Source organism: Trichomycterus rosablanca, chromosome 27 (assembly GCF_030014385.1).
Source record: "Trichomycterus rosablanca isolate fTriRos1 chromosome 27, fTriRos1.hap1, whole genome shotgun sequence".
NCBI classification, from domain to species: Eukaryota; Metazoa; Chordata; class Actinopteri; order Siluriformes; family Trichomycteridae; genus Trichomycterus; species Trichomycterus rosablanca.
Window position 1 is genome coordinate 7,725,569 of NC_086014.1, and position 22,087 is coordinate 7,747,655.

Genomic DNA, 22,087 nt, shown 5'->3' on the forward strand with positions numbered 1-22,087 from the left:
CAATGATTTTTTCATTTTCTTGGTGTGAAGTGATTGTTTGCATCATAGCAGCACCCTGAGCTCAGGGCTCTAGACTAACGTTTTGCACTGGTTGCACTGGTGCGCCTAACTTTTTTTCTTAGGTGCACCAGCACAAAAGTTAGGTGCACCCAAATTTTCGACCGCATCGCATTTAACACCGCAGTTTTACAGGTTCACTTTTTTTTTTTTTTAATCACTGTCCATACAGGCAATATTGACTTGTAAATAACTAACAATCTGGTCAACATGGCCTCGTCTGATGATCTGTTTGCTGCTGCCTGCCACTAAAAGGCAGTGGGGAGAGGGGACACTTGGGCAGTGCATTTATCGCCACATGTAATGTTTTATAGATGCATTGGGCTTTTTCAGCCTTTCAATTCGAAATGTATTAGAACCAGTCACAAATATACTATTGCCGGCCAATGTCTTCCCATGCTCTTTACAGTTCATTATAGTATTATAGACTAATTATAGCACACTTATAAAAATTATACCTAGCCGCTGTCCGGTGGGGATGCTTCGGGTCTTTTGCTGTGCGGTGGTGGAGGTGTGGGAATAAAGGCACACGACAGGGTAGAGTCACTTTAACTGTTTAGTCAGGACTTCAGTGAGCGTTACGACACTTTACACCGCCGAGCTCCAGAACCCGAACTTCCATTCTGGAACATCCGGCAAGCCTCATATACAAAACTAAACTTACTGCAGAACGTCCGAACGCACGTGTATAAACCTGGTGCTGCATTCTGATTGGCTGAGCTGAATGTCGCTCACATATCACCGCTACAATATTGTCCCGCCCTTCACCATCTCTGATTGGTTTAGACCATGATATTGGCCTAATGTGTGTCTGTTGTTTTTTTTTCCATCGGACGCCTGGTCGCGCCGGTGCGACCTAAGATTTTTTTTAGTCGCACCATTGAGAAAATAGGTCGCATGTGCGACCAAATTGGTCGCACTCTAGAGCCCTGGAGCTTGAGGATTTTCAGGAGGAGCCCATTCAGATGTTGTGGCCACAGCTGTAGTGACTCTTGTTTTTGCTGATGACCGTTCTGTGATCAACTGAAACTGGGTGGTGGATTAAGCTTGTAGATCATCTTTATGCGGAAAGCAACAAGGTCATGGGGCAAAGCTCCTCTCACAACTTGCTCAATTCGAACACGATTTATGTCCACTCTTTCAACTCCCCCTTTCCGATACATAGCATGTAGCAATTTGTCTAGCCTGAACAAGTAGGAAGACAGTTTCTCATTCTCCTCCTGGAAGGTATTACGAAACTTTACTAAAAGATCAGAGGCATTTTTAGTGGTCCCAAAAGCAGTCTCAAGTGCTTTCAAATAGTCAACTGCAGTAGCGTTAGGAGTGCTGACCCTTAAAAATCGAACAATATCTGCTGCTGGCCCTTTTAGACTCTCAGCTATCCTTTGATTTTTTATGTTGTCAGAGCACTGCCATTCTTCCAGCATATGAGCAGTTTGTTCAGCCCAAGCCTCATATTCTTCCTCCCCAAAAGGAGTGGGTTTCACGCCAGAGAACAATCGTAGTTTTCTGTAGTTTTGCATCTCAGCTGGAGCAATTTGGCATTTATCCACCAGTGAGGATATGGCCTTTACTAGTTCTGTATTGCGATTCGGAGAAGCCGTTGTAAGCGAGTCAGGACTGAGGAGGCCCGAACAGGACTGAACATCTGCAAGTGTTTTGCCTTCATGTTTTACAAAAAGAGCTAATTTGGTTGAAAAGTCTTGTTTCTCCGCTGGAGCTTGCACTTGGGCACTTTCTATGGCACTGACTACCCAGGGACCCCACTGATCTTTAATCCCAATTTGTTCTGGGATACTGATTATTGAAATATCAGCTGTAGTCTCGACCAGAATAAATTGGCTTTTGCCAGTGTACTCTAGGCGCCGCTCCCTTATTTTAGTACGTCCAAATATCCTGCTTGCATCTAGTACTTGGTAAATTACATCATCAGGTGTTTCAGGAAATACCCCACTAAGTACCACTGCCCGCTTAGAATCTACCCCATGAAGTTCACACAAGTTGAGAAGTTGCCCTGACTCCACAACTTATTTGTTTAACAAGATGAGTTGTAAATAGAGATCCCGGACGAGCCCCCACGTGTAGCCCTCCCACCAGAGACTCAGTTGACTTCCAAGGGTTAAAAAAAATCCAATATTACCCCCTTATACTAATGGCATGGGAGGAACTCTGGTGAGATCTACAAATAACGAAACTATCCTGCATAGAATGGCTCACTGCCTAAGGCCCGGTTGGTATGGCCCGGTTCAAGTGGCTACAATACTACTTGGTTCTCCCATGCACCCATACATTAATATTCATTCCCCTCCAAAAGGGATAAATCTAACACAACTTCACTTGTTAACATACAATTTAGGGAAGAAGAAAGAAAAAAAATAATGTTACACAACACAGTAAATATGAGAACAGAGAGGTTAACTTTAATGTTTTACTGTAAGTGGTAAAATGATTAAGGTAACCAATGCAGCAATTTTAAATCTGAAAAGAACAGGTTCCCAATTTAATATATCAATATAAATCATCTAGCCAAGTTATTAAAAGATAGTACATTCAGTAACGTGTCAATAAACAAATTGAAAAAAAGAATACCCCGGGGTTTAGAGTCTGAGGGAGCTACCCTCCGTTGGCGTGCTTTGAAGAAAAAAAAACCTTTCACTCACAGTTCCAGTGGCAGAACAGATCCGGGCAGCAAACAGTTTAGCATAAGATTCCCGATGCAAAAGTACACAAGTTCACCAATATCCGTTCCTCCTGATGTCCCGAACGTTCACCGGTCCAAACTTCCAACTTTCACATGTCCCGATAGCCCACCGATGCAAACCACCACTGCCTATGTTCCACTCAAATTAACTGCAACCGAGCAGAGAAACCCTCAAACAAACTTGTTCATGACATCACTGGATTTCAGCTCTACCACCAAATGTTCGTTAAACTGTTATTTTAATCCCCTTTTTTTAGCATTCAGATTGGAAAACAAAACTCCGTGTCCTCATTCATTCAATAACGTCACGATCCTTTCCTGTTTTTAGCTCCGCCCCCTCTCCTTATCCCAAAACTATATGAACTCTGACACAATAATAATTACTTTTTTTTCAAAGTTAAAGTCCACAACTGGATAACAGTCTCTTCAAAGAAACAAAACACATTTAAAGTAGTATGTGGCAATATAGTTATGATGACACTACTTTTACACTACAATTACTCAACTCTTATTTTCAGCCTATTACATTCAACCACAAACAACAATATAAACTAAATTAATAACTCAATTCTGTTCATGTCCCATCGGGTTCTATTTAATCAATAAAAACCCAAGCATCTAAATTTTATGAGGGCTACATACTGTATATATATATATACAGTAAAGCTTGCAACAAAGAATCAAAGAATATTAAACTCTCAACGACTTACAATTCTACTTAAAACAGTGATATTAAATGAATGAACCTACAGACTTGACAATGCATTCATTTAGCAATACAGTTTGCATAAAACACATATTTAGCCTAGCCTAGAGTTAACTGGACATTAGCCCGCTTAGATTGTATCTAAGCTGTAATAAAAAACAAATTATCATCATATTTACTGTTATATCATGACAAAACTTTATGCTTACTGTAAGATTAAATGGACAGTGTAAAACTTAATTATGATACTGTAAAGTAAATGAAGGCAGAAGGCACAGAATGTTATGTACAAAGGGTTAAGCAAAGTCATTGTATAAAGAATGGAGCAGATAAGTAGAAAAACAGTGTGTATGGGTCAGCTGACATGTATGCTGACTGCAGTAGAAAGAGACTGGACTATGCCTTAGTTGATTAAGACTTGATGAAATCAGTTTGAGAACAAAGAATGTTTAAGAATGTGAGCATGCCCCCGGCATAGATAAGGGGACTATAAGAGTGTGTATGGAGAGACAATCGGGGCTCTTTTTTTGATGTTAGGTAAAAAAGAGTCCTCGGCCGAGCTGTGCTTGACTTTCCTACAATTTGTAATAAACAAATTTGTTAACTTTTAACTGAAGTAAAGTGATCTTTCCAATTAAAAAACACAACATTTCCTATCATAAAAATGAAGGTATGAACAGTTTTAAAGGGGCAAATCAAGCTTTTTACTGAGAATGTCGAAGGACTTGTGCACACACAACGAGACTCATTCTCGTCTCGTTCTACTTTGGTTGCCAGTTAATTAGTAAATCCCTTACTTGTTCTATTTACTCAGTTATGTAAACAACTGGTAGACACTACAAACATCTGTCGGGACTAGGAAAGGAAATAGCAAGTAAAATAATGTAACAAAAAAATTTTTTTTTTAATATATGCAAGTTACATTCTCCCCTGCTTAAACCCTGACATTCCTGTTAGCGCCTTTAGTTGTCAACTAAGCAAGACTTTGAAGTTGTTTCTGTAATGACCACAAAACATTATAAAGCTCTGTCTTCTGAGGGCCATTAATCTGTCATCTTCAGTCTACAAGTGGTTTTGTAACCTGTTTCATAATCTGCTAGATATGCAGGAGGGACTTTTACTCTGTGAGGTCTACTGGGTCTTGTACCTGGACTATCCTTAGACTCCACCTCAGCCCCATCCGTTCACATCTCACTGCAGAAAAAAGTATCAGCTGCAGTCTCTACAATTGTGGAATTATCACCACCAAAAGTGTTGCTAGTCAAAAAGAACTTTGAATCATTAAAATGGCTTACTATATTAATGATGCAGACATTGTCCCTCTATAAACTGAGCGTATGTCAATAATTGGCAATGACCTACGAATTGCTGAGCTCTGCCCAGTCTCTAACTCCATCTCTTCATTGGTATAAAAAAGCAAAAACCCATGAGGTGGGTGGCACTGTGGCTTGGTGGGTAGCACTGTCGCCTTACAGTAAGAAGGCCCTGGGGTTTGAGTCAGGTTAACTGGAGCTAAAATTGCTTTATGGGCGAATGTGTGGGTGAATGTGTGTTGCTTCCTGCCTTTTGCAAGGTGAATTATACCTACCACGACCCTAAATAAGATAAAGCAATGGTAAAACAGACAATGAATAAATAAATTAATGTGTTCTTATTACTTTACATGAGAAACTTGGATTTGGACGTTCGTTAGATGTTAGTTATACTTATGTCCATATAATTATTAGGCCTAGTATTTCTCCACTTCACACAGCTTACAAGCTGAGCATGCAGTTCTTAACGTTGTTTTGGTGAGTTTTGTTCTTGTTTATTAAAACTCTTCTTCTCTCTGAAACTTTGTAATGTAGCCATCACACACACACACACACTTACCCACACACACATACACACACTCAGACACATACACACACTCAGACACACACACACACACACAAACACACACACACACACACACACACACTTTTCTTGTGTTTATAAAAACGTTTTCTTTAATAACCTAAGGCATTCATACTTTGAATTGGTGTCTTGTCTACGGTGGCTGAGAAGTGCAAAACAAATTTACATTTCCGAAAACAAAAGTACAAAAGTAAAAACAAATTTACAAGGGCAAAAAAAAATTAGGAAACAAATTTACAAGAGGTGAAACACTTTTACCAGTGCCGAAACAAATTTACAAACGGCCAATCAGACGGAAAGGGTAGGCACAATACACAAAGTGCTATACACAAAGTTGCTGAATCTCTCTCATACTCTCGAGACATGATAAAAAGACTGAGAAACCAGTAACATTTTTGTTTTTTCTGTTCTTGACTCTGGCAAGGAAGAAAAGTAAGCCAAACATTAGCACTTTGACAAAGTTGTTTTTTTCTTTTTCTCCACAAACATTTGAAAAAGGCTTTGAACAATGGATCCTACCACGGCACTAGACTCGATAAAGCGGGTGTATGTAAAGTCTACGACTGAAGAAAAGCTAATTGAAGGTCTCTCACCCCTAAAAACATCCCACTGCATAAGATGTGCCGACACGCCACAGAGCCTTCAAATGCAATTCTGCTCTAGGCTATTGAGAGGCTAGGCAAAAAACAGGACGATTTCATGGAAAAACTTTTGGAAATCGAAAGGTCAGTTTGTTCTAACTCTAACATCATAGAACTGTCTGACAAGATTAAAGCTGTGCACAAAATTCTCAGAGTCTCAGCTGAAGGCTTTGGAGTCAGAAAACAAACATCTGTGGGAAAATGTGGACAATCTAGAAGCATACAGGCGGCGCTGGAAATTGAAGATTGCGGGTGTCCATGAAAAGGAGGGAGAAAACATGAAGATGACAGTGAAAGAGATCTTCTCTCACATTTCACCGGGACTAACTGAAGTCCTTCAGTCATCTATTGATGTAGCTCACAGACTAGGATGGAAGCTGGAAACTGATTGACCACGTCTGATAATTTGTTTCAGTCTCGCTCTCATCGTGATCAAATCTGGAGGGATACAAAGAGTTCTGATTACTTAAAGCAAAAAAGAATCAAAGTCTTTGAGGACTAGACTCAGTGTGCCAGAGAGGCAAGAAACAAGCTGTGGCCGTTAGTAGATCAAGCTCGAAAAGAAGGAAAGAGAGCTGGGTTTAAAGGTTCTGTGGCTATCATAGATGGCAAAAGAATTTTGCAAATACTCTCTAAGAACAGTGGCACAAACTTCTCCGATGACCAGCTCTTAAGCTTTTTTTCAGAAAACTATAAGATGGCGTAGGAGATACCCCATAGCTCTGTTTCTTTTTTCTTTTTTTTAGGAGAGAGAATGACAAAGGGATATAAGAGATTCATGTTACTCAGGGGTATATTTGAATGCAAGGTTTTGCACTTTTGTTTCACTGTTATAACTACACTTTTCTAAGAGCAAGAACCAACATCTGAGTTTAAAATGTGTATTTAGTGTGCCTGTTGAAATCTCTTTGTTTTCTTTAAATGTACGGGCAATTCGTGATTTGAATAAGCGGAAAGCTTTATTTTTGTTTTGCACTTTGCAGAGAAAAAACATTAATTTTTTGCAGGAAACTCATTCATGTATTGAAGATGAATGTTTCTGGTGAACTCAGTGGCAGGGTAAAATGTTGTTTTGCCATGGCTCAAATCGTTCAGGAGGAGTTTTAGTTTTGTTTACAGTTTTTTGCAGTTGCTAAGGCCCAAAAAATGGTACTAGTAGCACAATTTTAGAAATTACTAACTCAAATAGCCTTTCTATTGACCTGGTACTCTAAACTATAAGCTCATTCTCTACCTTACACTCAGCTAGCAATTCTAAAACACACTTTTGGCCAAACACTAAACACAGGTTGCTACATTAAATAAAGCAATACAAATTGAACACCCTGTGCTTCTTTTTGGAATACACTGCCATGCAAACACCACACCCATGAACCAATTGCCCAAACCCAGCCCCCACAGGTGAAAACACTTCTGGATAATCTTTACAAATCAGCACCTGAGCCCTATAAAAGAGGTCACAGGTTACACATCTTGGTTTGCACAACAATGGAGGCAAATGCAGGAGAAAGAGGACAAGGGAAGAGGACAGGGAAGAGGACAGGGAAGAGGACAGGGAAGAGGACAGGGAAGAGGACAGGGAAGAGGACAGGGAAGAGGAGCAAGAGCACCAGCACCAACAAGCGCACCAGTACCAGCAAGAGCACCAGCAAGAGCACCAGTACCAGCAAGAGCACCAGCACCAGCACCAGTACCAGCAAGAGCAACTATCACCAATGAGATCCGGGCCACTCTGGTTGACTATGTGATCAACCATGGGTGGAGTTTTCACGAGGCTGGGAAGAGGGTCCAGCCTAATCTAGGCCGCTACACTGTAGCAAACATTATCCGGACCTTTTGGAATGAGAATAGATAAGTAAACCTATTTTCTATACCATACTACTGAACTCTCACAACTGAACTGTGTACACCACTGTACTACTGCAGTGTAGTGCCAGATCATTATGTACAGTAGCATTTCACTTTACACTAATAACCATTTTCATCATGTTTCTGCAGAACTGCAAGACTACCCCTTACTGGAGAAAGAAGACGGCTGTTCACCCCAGAGCCGTAAGAGGACATTATAAACATGGTCAGAGCAGACAACAGCATACGCTTTCGACAAATACGACAATACATCATTACAGACAATGTCACATTTAGCAAAATCCATTCCGTGAGTTTATCTGCACTGGGCCGTCTCCTTCATAGACATCAAGTAAGCATGAAGCAGATATACAGGGTCCCGTTTCAGTGCAACTCTGAACGGGTGAAGCAACTGCACTATGAATATGTTCAGGTACACTATGCTATCCTCTCACAGGTACTGTAATCCATTGCTCTGTGCAACATAATATTAAGTACTTTGTATATTTCAATTTTATGTAATGTTTGGTTTCAGAGGGTGATGGAGCTAGATGCAGCTGCTGTGGAAAACAAGTTCCTTTACACTGACAAAGCTGGCTTCAACCTTGCCAAAACAAGGCGCAGGGGGAGGAACATTATAGGACACCGTGCCATCGTCCGTGTTCCTGGGCAGCGTGGTGGCAACATCACAATGTGTGCAGCTATAAGCCAGAATGGTGTTGTTCATCATCATGCCACCCTTGGTCCCTACAACACAGCACACATCGTCACCTTCCTTGACACACTGCACAACATTCTTATTCCCCATTACCAGGGGACGGGACCAGAGCAGTCCAGGAACGTTGTTGTCTGGGACAATGTTAGTTTCCACCGGGCTGTTAAGGTCCAAAACTGGTTCACTGATCATCCACAATTCGTTGTGCTTTACCTTCCACCATACTCTCCATTCCTGAATCCCATTGAGGAGTTCTTTTTAGCATGGAGGTGGAAGGTATATGATAGGCAGCCCCAGCAACGCATCCCGCTTCTCCAGGTAATGGAGGAGGCCTGTGGTGACATTGATGAGGGGGCGTGCCAGGGGTGGATACGTCACTCCAGACGGTACTTTCCTCGCTGTCTGGCCAAAGAGGACATTGCTTGTGATGTAGATGAGGTGTTGTGGCCAGACCCAGATAGAAGACAAGATGCACCCTAATTTTTTTCCCTTTTTTTTCTTTGGAGTTACAGGCCTATTATATTTTTGTGTTTTGTAATGTTTTACAGCATATACAGCATGTTTGTTTTAGTAATGTTCATACTCAAAAAATAAACAATACCCTCATTGTGTTTTACTTTATGGTGTTTATTTACTAATTATGCATAAATAGCCTGTATATTTATGAAAACATATGTACATATGAGTACTATGACAGAGTCCTGAGAGTCCTGCACACTGAACACTCAAAAACCGCAAGCTAGTAGTGTTTTGCATTTATTTCATCAGTGTGTAGTTGTCGTGTAGAAAAATATATTCAGTTGCTGTGTGTGTCGAGTTTGGATTCAAAAATACCATTCTAGCAAGAGTTTACATAGCTTTGGGTGAAGTGTTCGCTTTGTCCAGAAGTGTAAGATATTCTGCATATTGTGTATGTTGTTTGGGCAGCTGTGTGTTAAGTTTAGACAAAAGAAGAGATACAAAGTTGAATCAGTTCATCTGGACACAAGTTTGTTGTAGAGATACGTTTCGTCACTCAATCCGAATGACTTCTTCAGTCATTGAAGAATGACTAAAGAAGTCATTCGGATTGAGTGACGAAACGTATCTCTACAACAAACTTGTGTCCAGATGAACTGATTCAACTTTGTGGATTTGTGTACCTGGATTATTGAGCATGCATCAACAAGAGAAGAGATAGTTCCAGAAATTGAGTCTAAGCGAACTCAAAAAACTGTAATTAATTTTGGATAGGAGTCTATCAGCATGGCACATCTTGACTTAAGGCAATTTTTGCCCTCTCCTCCTTGAAAAAGTATACCAAATCTCCAAAACTTTGATCTTCTTCTGGTGAAACTTTTGTTTTGTTGATGTTAAGGTATGCTTTGAGTCATTGTCTGCTGAAAAGTGAAATTTCTTTTTATCCTCAGTTTCAGAGCAGAGGTCTAAATGATTTCATGCCAGAATTGACTGTTATTTTAAACTGTTTATAACTCCCTCACCCTTGACTAAAGCCCCAGTTCCAGCAGAAGAAAAACAGCCCTAAAACATAATGCTGCCATCAAATTGTTTCACTGTTGTTTCATTGTTTTCTTTTATTATTTTTCCAAGTAAACAATTTAAGTTTAATTTTCAACTGACTTGCACAGATAATAGGTTACGTTAAGGGTTATAATTATCTTGCACCCTAAAGATGCACCCTAACAGGGTCCTTTCTGTATGGAGTTTACATGTTCTCCCTGAGTCCATGTAGGGTTTTTTCGGGAGTCCAAAGACATGCAATCAGGCCTATTGAAGCTGTTAAAATTGTGTATGTCAGAAAAAAATTTATTTACACTAGTAGTTAATAAAATAAATAAATAAATAAAATAATAAACAATAATAAATAATAAATAAAAACAAGTATTAATACACAATCAATTACTACTAAATTGTACGTATGCTTAGGACATTTTTGCCAGTAGTAATATTCCAAGAATACTGCTACAATACAATATTACTGGATGTGTGGTGTACATGATAACAAGTGTGTCAACTGCATTATATGATGTCCAAAAATCAGTCGCCAACAACAGACAAAAGACATCTATTTTATCAGTTGTTATTGCATTCACAGAGCCTCTGAATAATTCTTATTAGTCACAATTTTTAACACACATTTTTCGTAACTTTTTTACAGATTGACAGAGATGTTGTCATGCTAATGGAAGATGCAGAACTGGCCATTTACCTCCCGTCATATGGAGACAGGATTGCTCTGTTTAATTTTTGTAGGCACGCACGCTGAGACTGTAGCCTAGTTGTTTGTTTGTTTGTAGCCATTAGCTAAATAACTTTTTATATACGTATTTTTTAAATGTTAATCTTTCGCGCGTAGTTGATATAGAGTGTTATTTTGTCTATCGTAAAAAAGCGCTTGTGTTTACGCTTGTTAACTAACGTAAATCCGTGCTTGTGAAAACTTCTGCTACCGGCATCCGAACGAAGCCGGTTTTAGTTTAGTTTGTTTTGTAATTCAGCGCATAAACATTTTATTCATCCAGAATCAAAACCGCTTTCTGTCCGCACGAAGCGCGTTTGTGTTTGTTTGTTTTTGTATTTTAGCGCTTAAACATATTTGTTTTGTGGAGAGTTAAAGCCGTTTTCTGTTCGTAGGAACCGCGTTCTGTTTATTTGTTTTGTACACCAGCACATAAACACCGTTTTCCTTTAGAATTACAGCCGGTTTTGTCGGAAACAAAGCGTGTTTGTGTTTGTTTGTTTTTGTACTTCAGCGTTTAAACACCTTTGTTTTATGGGGAGTTAAAACCGTTTTCTGTCTGTAGGAACCGCGTTTTGTTTATTTGTTTTGTACACGAGCGCATAAACACCGTTTTCCTTTAGAATTACAGCCGTTTTATCCGAACGAAGCTCGTTTGTGTTGTTTGGTTGTTGGTTTTTGTATTTCAGCTTATCAACGCCGGTAGGAGAGGTGGGCGCTGATGTCCTGTGAAAGCCTTCATGACCTTGTTACCTGCTCGCTCTCCCTTTTAGTTATGCTGTAATAATTAGGGCTGCCGGAGTCTTTAGGTCTTTTTGAAAAGCTAAGGGAGAAACTTAAACTCAGAAAGGAAAAAAATTAAGGTGAAGAGGAACCACAAACCTCAAAAAAGACAAAGGGTCGAGCAAGAAAGTCAACACGCATTATTGAAATTGGATGGGTTCACAATGACAATGAAGTCACAAAACAGGTCAGAGCAAGACAAGAAAAGTTGCAATTAACATTCAAGCAGGCTATTGTGAGATACTAAAAGAAGGAAAGGCCTTATCTTTTCCAGATGGCACATGTAGCAAAGGTCTCAAATCCAACTTCAAGCAAAATCCTCTTCTGAAGGACATCTCTGTTGAAATTATTTTAAACACTGTCAAACTCTCTATGTTGCACTTCTATATAGCAACTCGACCAAAACCAGCTCTGATTGAAGAATCTGGTAACAACCCTGATCAAGTTAATGCCTTCAAGGGCCTGATTTTTTTGGCACATAGTGACAGGCTAAGATCTATGTCCACACCAGACAGAGATCTGCAAGATCAGAGAGGTGAATCTGAAGACTCCTTGCCAGACATGTTCATTGTTTCTGAAAAAACAGGCGACACACAATCCATAAGGAACACACAACTCCATGCTAGGACTGATCATGTTGCAAGCACAATTGTTGGTGTCATCAGTGATTCCATCACTTTGTCTGCAGAACCAGAGTATGCTTCTGAAGAGGTCAGTTCACATGCCATAGTTGTAGATTTGTCTGATCCTGAGATCTCTTTTGGTGCACAACAAACAGTAGACAATGACTCTCTCAGTGACACTTTAATCTATGTGCCTGATGAGTTACCTCTAAGCCACCCTTCTGCTTTGTCTACTAGGATTTTGGTCTTACACCATTCAAACAGTTTCAACGAGATGATAGAGGCTTTTTCTGACCCTGAGATTATGGAAACATCAATGACGGTAAGACGCCTTCTTCCTGACAGCTCAGTGGAAGCTGGTACTGGGTTAGGTGTTCTAAGGAATGTCTACAGTTGCTTTTGGGTAGAATTCTATGAACGGTGTACCCTTGGAACAACCTTAAAAGTACCTTTCCTTAGGCATGATTTCAATGCTGCAAAATGGACAGCAGTTGGGCGAATTCTTGTCAAAGGATTTCAAGATTGCAAATATTTACCAATCAAGGTGGCGCCACCATTTATTGAAGAGGTCTTATTTGGTACTGTGTTCAGTGATCTGAATGCACACTTTCTACAGTTTGTGAGCTGCCAAGATCGAGATATGCCAAGTCAAGCTCTAGATGACTTTACCTCTGTTGATTTTGATGACCTATTGGAAATTCTTAACAGTTATGAATGCAGGAGGAGAGTTACTGCCACCACTCTGCCAGAAATTCTTAAAGAGCTATCTCATAAGGAGCTTGTGCAAAAACCAAAGTTTGTCATTGACTGCTGGAATGAGATAACACGGCTAGAGATGACTCAGTTATGAGGAACTGACCAAAATGTACAGTGACCTGAAGCCGACACCAAAAAAGTGGCAAAAATATTAACATTTCCAAAAGAAATGACAACAAAGCAAGCAGAAGTTGCCACACACAATACATCAAAGAACTTGATGAAAACAAGCTTGGAACATTTTTGAGGTTCTGCACAGGCTCTGATTTAGTGGTGTCGGATGCTATTGAGGTGGAGTTCATTGTCCAGAGCAATTTTACAAGGAGGCCTATTGGACGTACATGATCATTTTCCTGACTTCCGCTCTGAATTTACCGCTGTTCTGGAGAGCAACATCTGGGTGATGGACATTGTGTAGCAATAACATGTCAAAAGCTTTTTCTTTGGACCAGGATGTCTTAATTTTAAACATAGTTAGTATTGACCATACACATAAGCGATATTCTGTGCAGCAAGTATGCACATGTTTGCGTTCTTGCTGCACAGAATATTGCTTGTGTGTATATGCGTCAATACAAACTATGTTTAAAATTAAGACATCCCGTTCCAAAGAAAAAGCTTTTGACATGTCCTACAAACAGAAAATGTAATTTTATGCAAACATTTTATGTTGGATGATATTGTTATTGCATACTTACATACATACATGTTGTTCAAAAAGTATAGTATGTTCAGTTTGATACAGTATTAGGTTGCAAAATTAATAATAACTACTATAAAAAAACAAAGGCTAAAGTTTTCTAGGGCATTGGTGTATTTCTTTTGTATGGAGATTTTTGTTGTTCTCATTTACCCTGTTTTTGCCTTGAATTTTAGTATTAAATAGTTTGTGTATGTAATACTTGTCTAGCCTGTTCCTTGTCTATAGATAGACACCATATATATGAAATTACTGAATTTTTATTTTGTCAGATGCATGCATATAAACACATTATTTATTTTAATATAACTACAGACACAATCTATTAGAAAGTAACTTCAGTTCCGAGAACCCACTGGCATGGCTCAGCTCATCAGTGGGTCCCCATAGCTGGTGTTGAGAACCTCAGTACTAGATATTATCTAGTATTTGATTCCTTAAGAGAATGTACAGTTCAGCTGCATGGTATGCATCAACAAGGGCATCCCAGCCATTTTCATCAATAAGAAGAGCACAAAGCCCAAAGACTGTTTCATCACAGGGGAACTGGGATTTTGGGGTGCATTCCTCTTTGCAAACAGTGACCTCTTCTGGAAGCACAAATTTGAGTTTGTCCTCCCCTGCATCATAAATCTGTGGCATGCAGTACATTAAAATTGGGCGTCCTCCTGGAATTCCTGGCCTTGGCCTTATTTGATGGGAGTTCCATGTCCTCACAACTTCGTCTACTTCCTCCTGCATGAACATAAATATGTAAAACTTAGTTCAACTACTGTCCCAACAAAAAATCTGCACAGAACATTTACCTGCATCAATGTTTGGGACACTTGTCATTCAAAAAGCCTGTGTTGAGTCATAAGTTTAAGTTAAACATATACGTCATTAAAATATATCCAGAACTTTATATTGTCAAAATCTTATACCTGGCTTCAATGACCAGTTTACCAAGCACACCTACAATTAGTCACTGTGCCTTGTCTCTTGCTCCACAATTTATCAGCCAACCCCTAACTTGACCATTAGTGCTAAAAGACTGCCAACATGGTATCGCAGCTGATTTGTTGGTAAAGCTATTTTGGTGGTAGAATATTTTCATCACAGCAGTGGCACTAACATAGTAGTGTGTTTTGCTGGTACAACTGAATGTGATGGCAATGTTGCTGGACTTTTCTGTAATCGTGACTTGTGCCTGGAATTGTCTACCAACAAAATAATAAGAGAACATATACTATTCTGTATGCTTTATGTTAGCTGTTGCCAAAATAAAAGGATCGTAATGCCACTTACCCTAATTATTATCTGTAAATGTTTATACAAAATGTGGCTGTGTGGCCATCATATTGTTGCATTCATAACTGATGAATATAAATACAGAAGGTGTAGCCTGTGGCTATAGAGCCTACCTGAATTAGGTTAAGGAAGCAGAACTGTATCAGATTTCTGTCCAATTAGTCACCGGAAAAATGTCCATCATCCATCCGGAACTGTCCACTTTGTTTACGCAGAATGCCCCACCACGATTCTTTGCATTGGTTTGCCGTGCTGCATCCATAAATGAAACTTTTCTCTCCTGCGTAAGGGTCTGAGTGATTTCTGCGTAAAAACATCTGCATTTCCCTCACATGCCCATTCTGGATCGGCACGCAAGCGCTGAGGGCAGCCTCCAATTACTGTAGTTATCCAGTATACCGCAATTACTTTTGGGTCGTTATTCGTATTGTACGCCTCCATCCACATGACATAGCGAATAAATCCGTCAATGCAACCATTTATAGCAATGCCTTAAGGCTCTAGTTTATCGTACGAGTCCATATGCCATAAAGCGTTGGGGCCTCGGTTGCAGTACTGGCGACGGCGCAGACGCCGAGCGCGCCGGAGTTACACTTATTCGGGATCGATAATTTTGATGATCATTCACATCGTCTCCTGTGAAACTACAAACCCTCTTCGAATAGCACGGAGATGTAACCACCGATAGCCTTGTAGCCTGCCACTATCCGCAAGTTCCGCTTTAACAAAAGAGAAGATTTCCTCTGGTCCGTCTGGCTGGTTCTTTCTTTTAAATAAATTCAGTTTAGTGCTAATCCGTTTCAGCGTCCTTATGCTAATAACAATCCGGTGCTGTTGTGCCGGGAGATTGAGGATTTCTTTATTTGTAAAACCGATGCGAAAATATAACTTCACCAAATCTTCACATCACTCATTTTAACACGAGGCGGCTGCTATGACCATAATATTTTAACTTTAATCTCTGAATAATGTCGACTTTAATCTCAGAATAATGTCGACTTTAATCTCAGAACAAATAATTTTTTTTTTCTTTAAAGTGGCCCTAATAAGCCGTCGTAATTTTATATTGCATGTTCGGAAATTTGTTTATGTTATTATGTATTATCACATGTATTTGTGTACAGTATAAGCTCCAAATTCAAATGTGGTTTTTTTTTTTACACTTTTTGATAGAAAATGGACATAAGGTTGTTTTATAGAAGACAGGAACAGGATTGCCATGTTAGGCAAATGCCATCTGATAGTGAAGACAGTGAGATAGACAGCAATGACAATGAGAAGGAGTGGAGAAAAGGTTTTGGGCAATAATGAAAAGATAGGGTTTTCATTTCATACAGCAGACAACATACAAAAAAGTAGTTGAGGAATATAGGCGGAACTTTAAGCGGTAGCAATTATTGTTTTATTATTGTGTTTTTGTCAGACAATGACAAATTTGTCAGAAGATGACAGTAGTTCTTCCTAAATCCCTTGATGGAAAACACACCATTGCCTTTGCAGTACTCCCTGAATGGTTACACATTTCTCCATCAGCCAGTGAAATATTGGCATGTATACAGATGTGCTAGAATGGCCAGAATGAAGTGACCATATGTTTTTGTATGCCTTTAAGTCCCAATTTGCACATAGTTTGTGCAATTACAAATAAGATGTGGGGAAGAGAGGGTGACCCAGTGGTGGTTTTTCCCAACAGTATTAGAAGAAGAGGGGGAAGCAGGGGCCCACCTATAGGCAAGGCAAGGCAAGGCAAGGCAAGTTTATTTGTATAGCACCTTTCATACACAGTGGCAATTCAAAGTGCTTTACATAAGGAAAAATTAAAAGCATTAAAACATTCCTGAGATCTAGAACCTCAGAAAGACTTCTTGCAAACATTTAGTTACAATTAAGAACATAAAATTCAAACGAGAGATAAAAATTAAGAACATGAAAAATTAAAAGAAAATATTATACCAATTAAGACATGAAATTAAAACAAGATAGATAAGCAATTAAGAAATTAAGAACATGAAAACTAAAGGAAAATATAGTACAAAAAAAAAAAAAAATTTATTAAGAGCATGAAAAACACTAAGAAACATGGTAAAATGAAGGTAATAGCAAAAATTTCGAGCTCAATCATAGGCACAAGAAAAAAGAAATGTTTTTAGAAATGTTTAAAGATTTCTACATTTAAGGAACATCTAATATCTCCTGGCAGTCTGTTCCAGTTATATGCAGCCCAACAGCTAAATGCTGCTTCACCATGTTTAGTTTGGACTCTGGGCTCAACTAGCTGACTTGAGTCCATGGATCTAAGAGATCTACTGGGTTTATATTCTCTAAACATTTCTGAGATGTATTCTGGGCCGAATCCATTCAGTGATTTATAGACCAGTAGCAGCACTTTAAATTCTATTCTGTAACTGACCGGAAGCCAGTGTAGAGATTTTAGAACTGGAGTGATGTGCTCAGTTCTCTTCGTCTTAGTTAAAACTCTAGCAGCAGCGTTCTGAATGAGCTGTAACTGTTTAATGGTCTTTTTGGGAAGTCCAGTTAAGAGACCATTACAATAGTCCACCCTACTAAAGATAAAAGCATGGATGAGCTTCTCTAGGTCTTGTTGGCACACTAGACTCTTGATTTTGGCTATATTTCTAAGATGGTAGAAGGCTGTTTTGGTGATGGTTTTTATATGGCTGGTGAATGTGAGATCTGAGTCTATTAGAACGCCAAGATTTCGGACTTGGTCTTTGGTTTTTAGAGCCCGGGAACTGAGGTGTTCACTGACACTAATCCTCTTTTCTTTGCTGCCAAACACAACAATCTCTGTTTTGTCCTTATTTAACTGTAAAAAATTCTGGCTCATCCAGTTATTGATGTCCTCCAGACACTGACAAAGTGAATCTATTGGGCTGTAATCATCTGGTGAGAGAGCCAGATATATCTGTGTGTCATCTGCATAACTATGGTAATCAATGTTGTTAGCCTGTAGCATTTGGCCTAATGGCAGCATATAAAGATTGAACAGAAGAGGTCCGAGAACTGATCCCTGGGGGATTCCACATGTCATAGCCACCCTGTCAGAATCATAGCTGCCAATAGTGACAAAGTAACTCCGGTCTTCTAAATAAGACCTGAACCAATTTAGGACTGTTCCGGAAAGTCCAACCCAGTTTTCCAACCTGTCCAGCAGTATTCTATGATCTACAGTGTCAAAGGCAGCACTAAGATCCAGTAAAACCAGAACCGATATTTTACCCGAGTCAGTATTCAGCCGTAGACCATTTAACACTTTTATGAGAGCCGTTTCAGTGCTGTGGTGAGGTCGAAAGCCTGACTGAAATTTGTCAAAATAACCACTGGAATTCAAAAAACTGCTGACTTGACTGTAAACAACTTTCTCAATGATCTTATCTATGAAAGGAAGATTTGAAACCGGCCTGTAGTTGTTTAACAAAGACGCATCCAGAGTTCTCTTTTTTAAGAGTGGCTTAATGGCAGCTGTTTTCAGTGACTTTGGGAAAACGCCTGATACTAGTGAGCCATTAACTATTTGTTGCAAATCAGTTTTAACAGAGTTAAAAATAGTTTAAAAAAATTCAGATGGCAACATGTCGAGACAACATGTCGATGATTTAAGATGCTGAACTGTTTTCTCCAGAGTGCTTTGGTCTATTGTATTGAATTGTGACATAATGGTCATGTTATTTCTAGGTGTCTGTAGGGGCAGCATGGTTTCATTGTTTGACTGAGTGGCGTTGATGGTCAGTCTAATAGTTTTGATTTTTTCACAGAAGAAATGAGCAAATTCATTACATTTCTCTGTGGACAGAAGTTCTGGCGTGATCTGTTTTGGAGGATTTGTAAGCTTGTCGACCACGTTGAATAGAGTGCGGGTGTTGTTGATGTTCCTGTTAATGATCTTAGAGAAGTGCAGCTGTCTAGCCCTGCATAACTCCGAGTTAAAACTACAGAGGCAAAGCCTCTGTAGTTTTCAGAGCTATTACCATCATTGTGTTACGCCATGGTGCTTTCTGTTTGCTCAACTTTTACCGGGGCAACCACATCCATGACAGTCAATATTTTCACGTTAAAATTATCCAGAAGTTCATCAACTGACTCTGCAATTAAAGTTGGTGATATAGCTATGGCCTCCATAAACTGAGAACTAGTGCTTTCATTTATGTACCTTTTCTTAACAGAAACAGAGCTAGTTTGAGCATCTGGAGTGATCAGCATTTCAAAGAAGACACAAAAATGATCAGAGAGGGCCAAGTCCTTGACCATAACAGCGGAAATGTTAAGACCTTTAGAAATAACTAGATTCAGAGTGTGCCCTCGAGTATGTGTAGGCCCTTTCACATGTTGCAATAGACCAAACGTGTCAAAAAGTCCAAAAAGTTATTTACATTTACTTGTGTTATTGTCCTTGTTATTATCTAAGTGGATGGTAAAATCCCCAGTTATGATGAAAAAGCTGTACTCAGTGGAGATAACTGACAGTAGTTCAGCAAATTCATCTATAAAATGTGCAGAGTATCTTGGAGGTTTATAAATGGTTAAAAATAAAATTTTGGGAGTACCCTTCAAAATAAAACAGAGGTATTCAAAAGACATAAAATTGCCAAGTACAGTCTCTTTGCACTGGAATACATCTTTAAATAAGGCAGCTACTCCTCAACCTTTCCTACCACTTCGACACACATTCATAGAACTGAAGTTTGCTGGTGCTGTTTCATTAAGAACAGTAGCACTGCTGTCTTCTGCTAACCATGTTTCAGTTAGAAACAGAAAATCTAAACTGTAGGATAGAATTATGTCATTCACTAAAAATGATTTGTTGGCTAGGGATCTAATATTAAGCAGAGCTAGCTTTAAAGGAACCACAGGAGCCCCTGGGGCAGCCCGAGGTTGTAGTGGTACAGGTAAGAGGTTAGACTGGTTGACTTGATATGCTGAATGCGTTCTATTCTTTCTATTTCTAATCAACACAGGAATAGAAAACATTTTAGACATACTGGGTCCAAGCTTACTCTTCAAACTGTTGTCAGTATCATATCTGCTATAGCAAGGACCCTGAACACATCACAACGTGTTATCATTATTTTGTACTCTGCAGCCGCTATCAGTAGCACTCGCTGAACATTCTGAACTCTGTACAGCCAGAGTAGATGAAGTACAAGGCTGCTGCTGACGGTGCTGAAGTGGCCTCAGAGCACGGGGGGAAGGGGGGGAGGGGTGCCCTGGGCTTTTTGGGTGAAACCTGTGGACTGGCTAAGATGGAGTGTGAGAATTTAGTCCCAACACACACCAGTTTCTCCATTTTCTCTGTGAAATCCATATGTGGAAGTGATGTTGTTGAGAGAGAGAAATTGGAGGATGACTGTGATGTCTCTGCTGTTGACTGCTGTGTCACTGCCTGATGATGAAGGTCGTAATAGCTTTCGTCAAGAGTCAGAAACTCAGCCTGAGCTGTGTTCTCCAGTGATGGGGATTGTATGTTTGATGGTCCTTCATGGTTGAAGGCAGGTGAGGGAGGTTGAGGATGCACGTGTTGTGTAGTCAGTCCAAGAAGCAGATGGGTGGCGAAGAGCAAAATGGAGGTTGTCCTTTAGTGCCTTTACTCCGGTCTTGCTTAGGTGGGTGCCATCTGGGTAAAAAAATTATCTGCGCCCCCAGAATAAATTAAAATTGTCAATATAATCCATACCTTTCAAACTGCAGGTTCTGCTTAGCCACGTGTTGAGGCTGAGTAGCCGTGAAAACATATTAGATCCTCGGGCTGGGAGAGGCCCACTGATGAACTTCTGAGCAGTCAGCTTCTCAAGTGTATTAAACAGTTCAGTGAAGTTGTTCTTTAAGATTTCTGACTCCTCTCTGCGAATGTCATTTCTGCCCACGTGCAGAATAATTTGGTTGATCACTCCATGCTGGGAGAGGATGTTGGGAAGTTCCTTACTTAATTCCGAGACAGTCACGTTCGGGAGACATCATGTTAGCATTGATCTGCTGCCTATATTCTTGATGGCAGAGTCACCGACGATCAGAGTTTTTGGAGCGTTCTCTGCGTCAGGCAAGGGCCTCTGCTTAATCAGCCTTGTGTTTTTGCTAGCCCGCTTTGAGTCCCCTTTTATAGTCAGCTTTGCTGGTTTTGTTTTGTTACCATTACCACTGGGGATAACCTCGATCAGATTTCTGAGCGGTTCAAAACGATTCAGCAAAGGGATCGGTTTTTGTTGCGACCCTGCTATTTTCTCACGGGGTGCAATTGTGCTAGCTTTTGGAATAGTTTTAGCTTTCCGAGCCCATGATGAACAGTCTGGCGTGGAAGACATTACAACAGCCGCCTGCTGCTTTTGTGCTTTTGATTTTGCTCCAAGTTTTTGCCACCGACTTATTCTCTCACATGGCTCGTTTCTGTTCCCGTTTTGATTGAATTCTGTCAAGCTTCGGGAAGTCTGTTAAGCTGTCTAGCCTTAGCTTTGCTGGTTGTTCTGTGTTAGATTTTGACTCACCCTCGAGTGATCTGGAACCATTTCTCCTATCAGTTCCAGGTAGGATTGTGAGCATTTTTGTCTCCAGCACAGCGATTTTCCGTAGGAGTCTGTAGCAGTTGGAGCAGCACGAAGAACCCGCTGTAGTGATAGGAGCCATGGTAGTCCTGATAACTGTGCCCGAGTTCAGTCTGACGGCTAGTGGAAAACTCCGTTAACTAAGTGTCTAGTTTAATATAGTTCTGTAGTTCTGTGCCTTTCCAGCCAATCTATTGTCGGTGTCTGTTGATTGAGCTCTATATTTTAGAAATAAAAGATAAAAATAACTAAAATAGCTAAAAACTAAAAGCAAGCAGAGAGCAGACACAAAGCGTGCAGCCAGAGCGAGCGTCAAGGACAGTTCCCCACAAGGTCTGTTCAAATAAATGAACGTCAGAGGGCAGGTGTATCACAGGATGACATTTTTGTTAAAAAAAAAAAAAACTAAAAAAGCTTAAAAACACTAACCAATAAATAAAACTAAGTTGTAATCAGATACAGTCATGAACATGCTTATATGGCTAACAGCACCTACAATGCTTCTTAAGTGTTAAAGGAATGCCTATTTATAAATTTTCAAACAAAACACTCCACCTCCACACAAAACTTACTTCTAT

At 39.8% G+C, this 22,087-nt stretch overlaps 1 protein-coding gene across 1 annotated transcript; it reads right to left on the reverse strand.

Annotated features, from left to right (window-relative positions):
- Nucleotides 1-1,076: 1,076 nt before the first annotated feature.
- On the reverse strand, nt 1,077-4,860 carry LOC134303856 (paraneoplastic antigen Ma1 homolog). The gene is made up of 2 exons (XM_062989307.1): nt 4,827-4,860; nt 1,077-2,035 (listed from the first exon to the last, which is right to left on the reverse strand). Exons 1-2 carry the CDS (start codon nt 4,858-4,860, stop codon nt 1,077-1,079), a joined length of 993 nt encoding a protein of 330 aa, XP_062845377.1.
- Nucleotides 4,861-22,087: the final 17,227 nt, after the last annotated feature.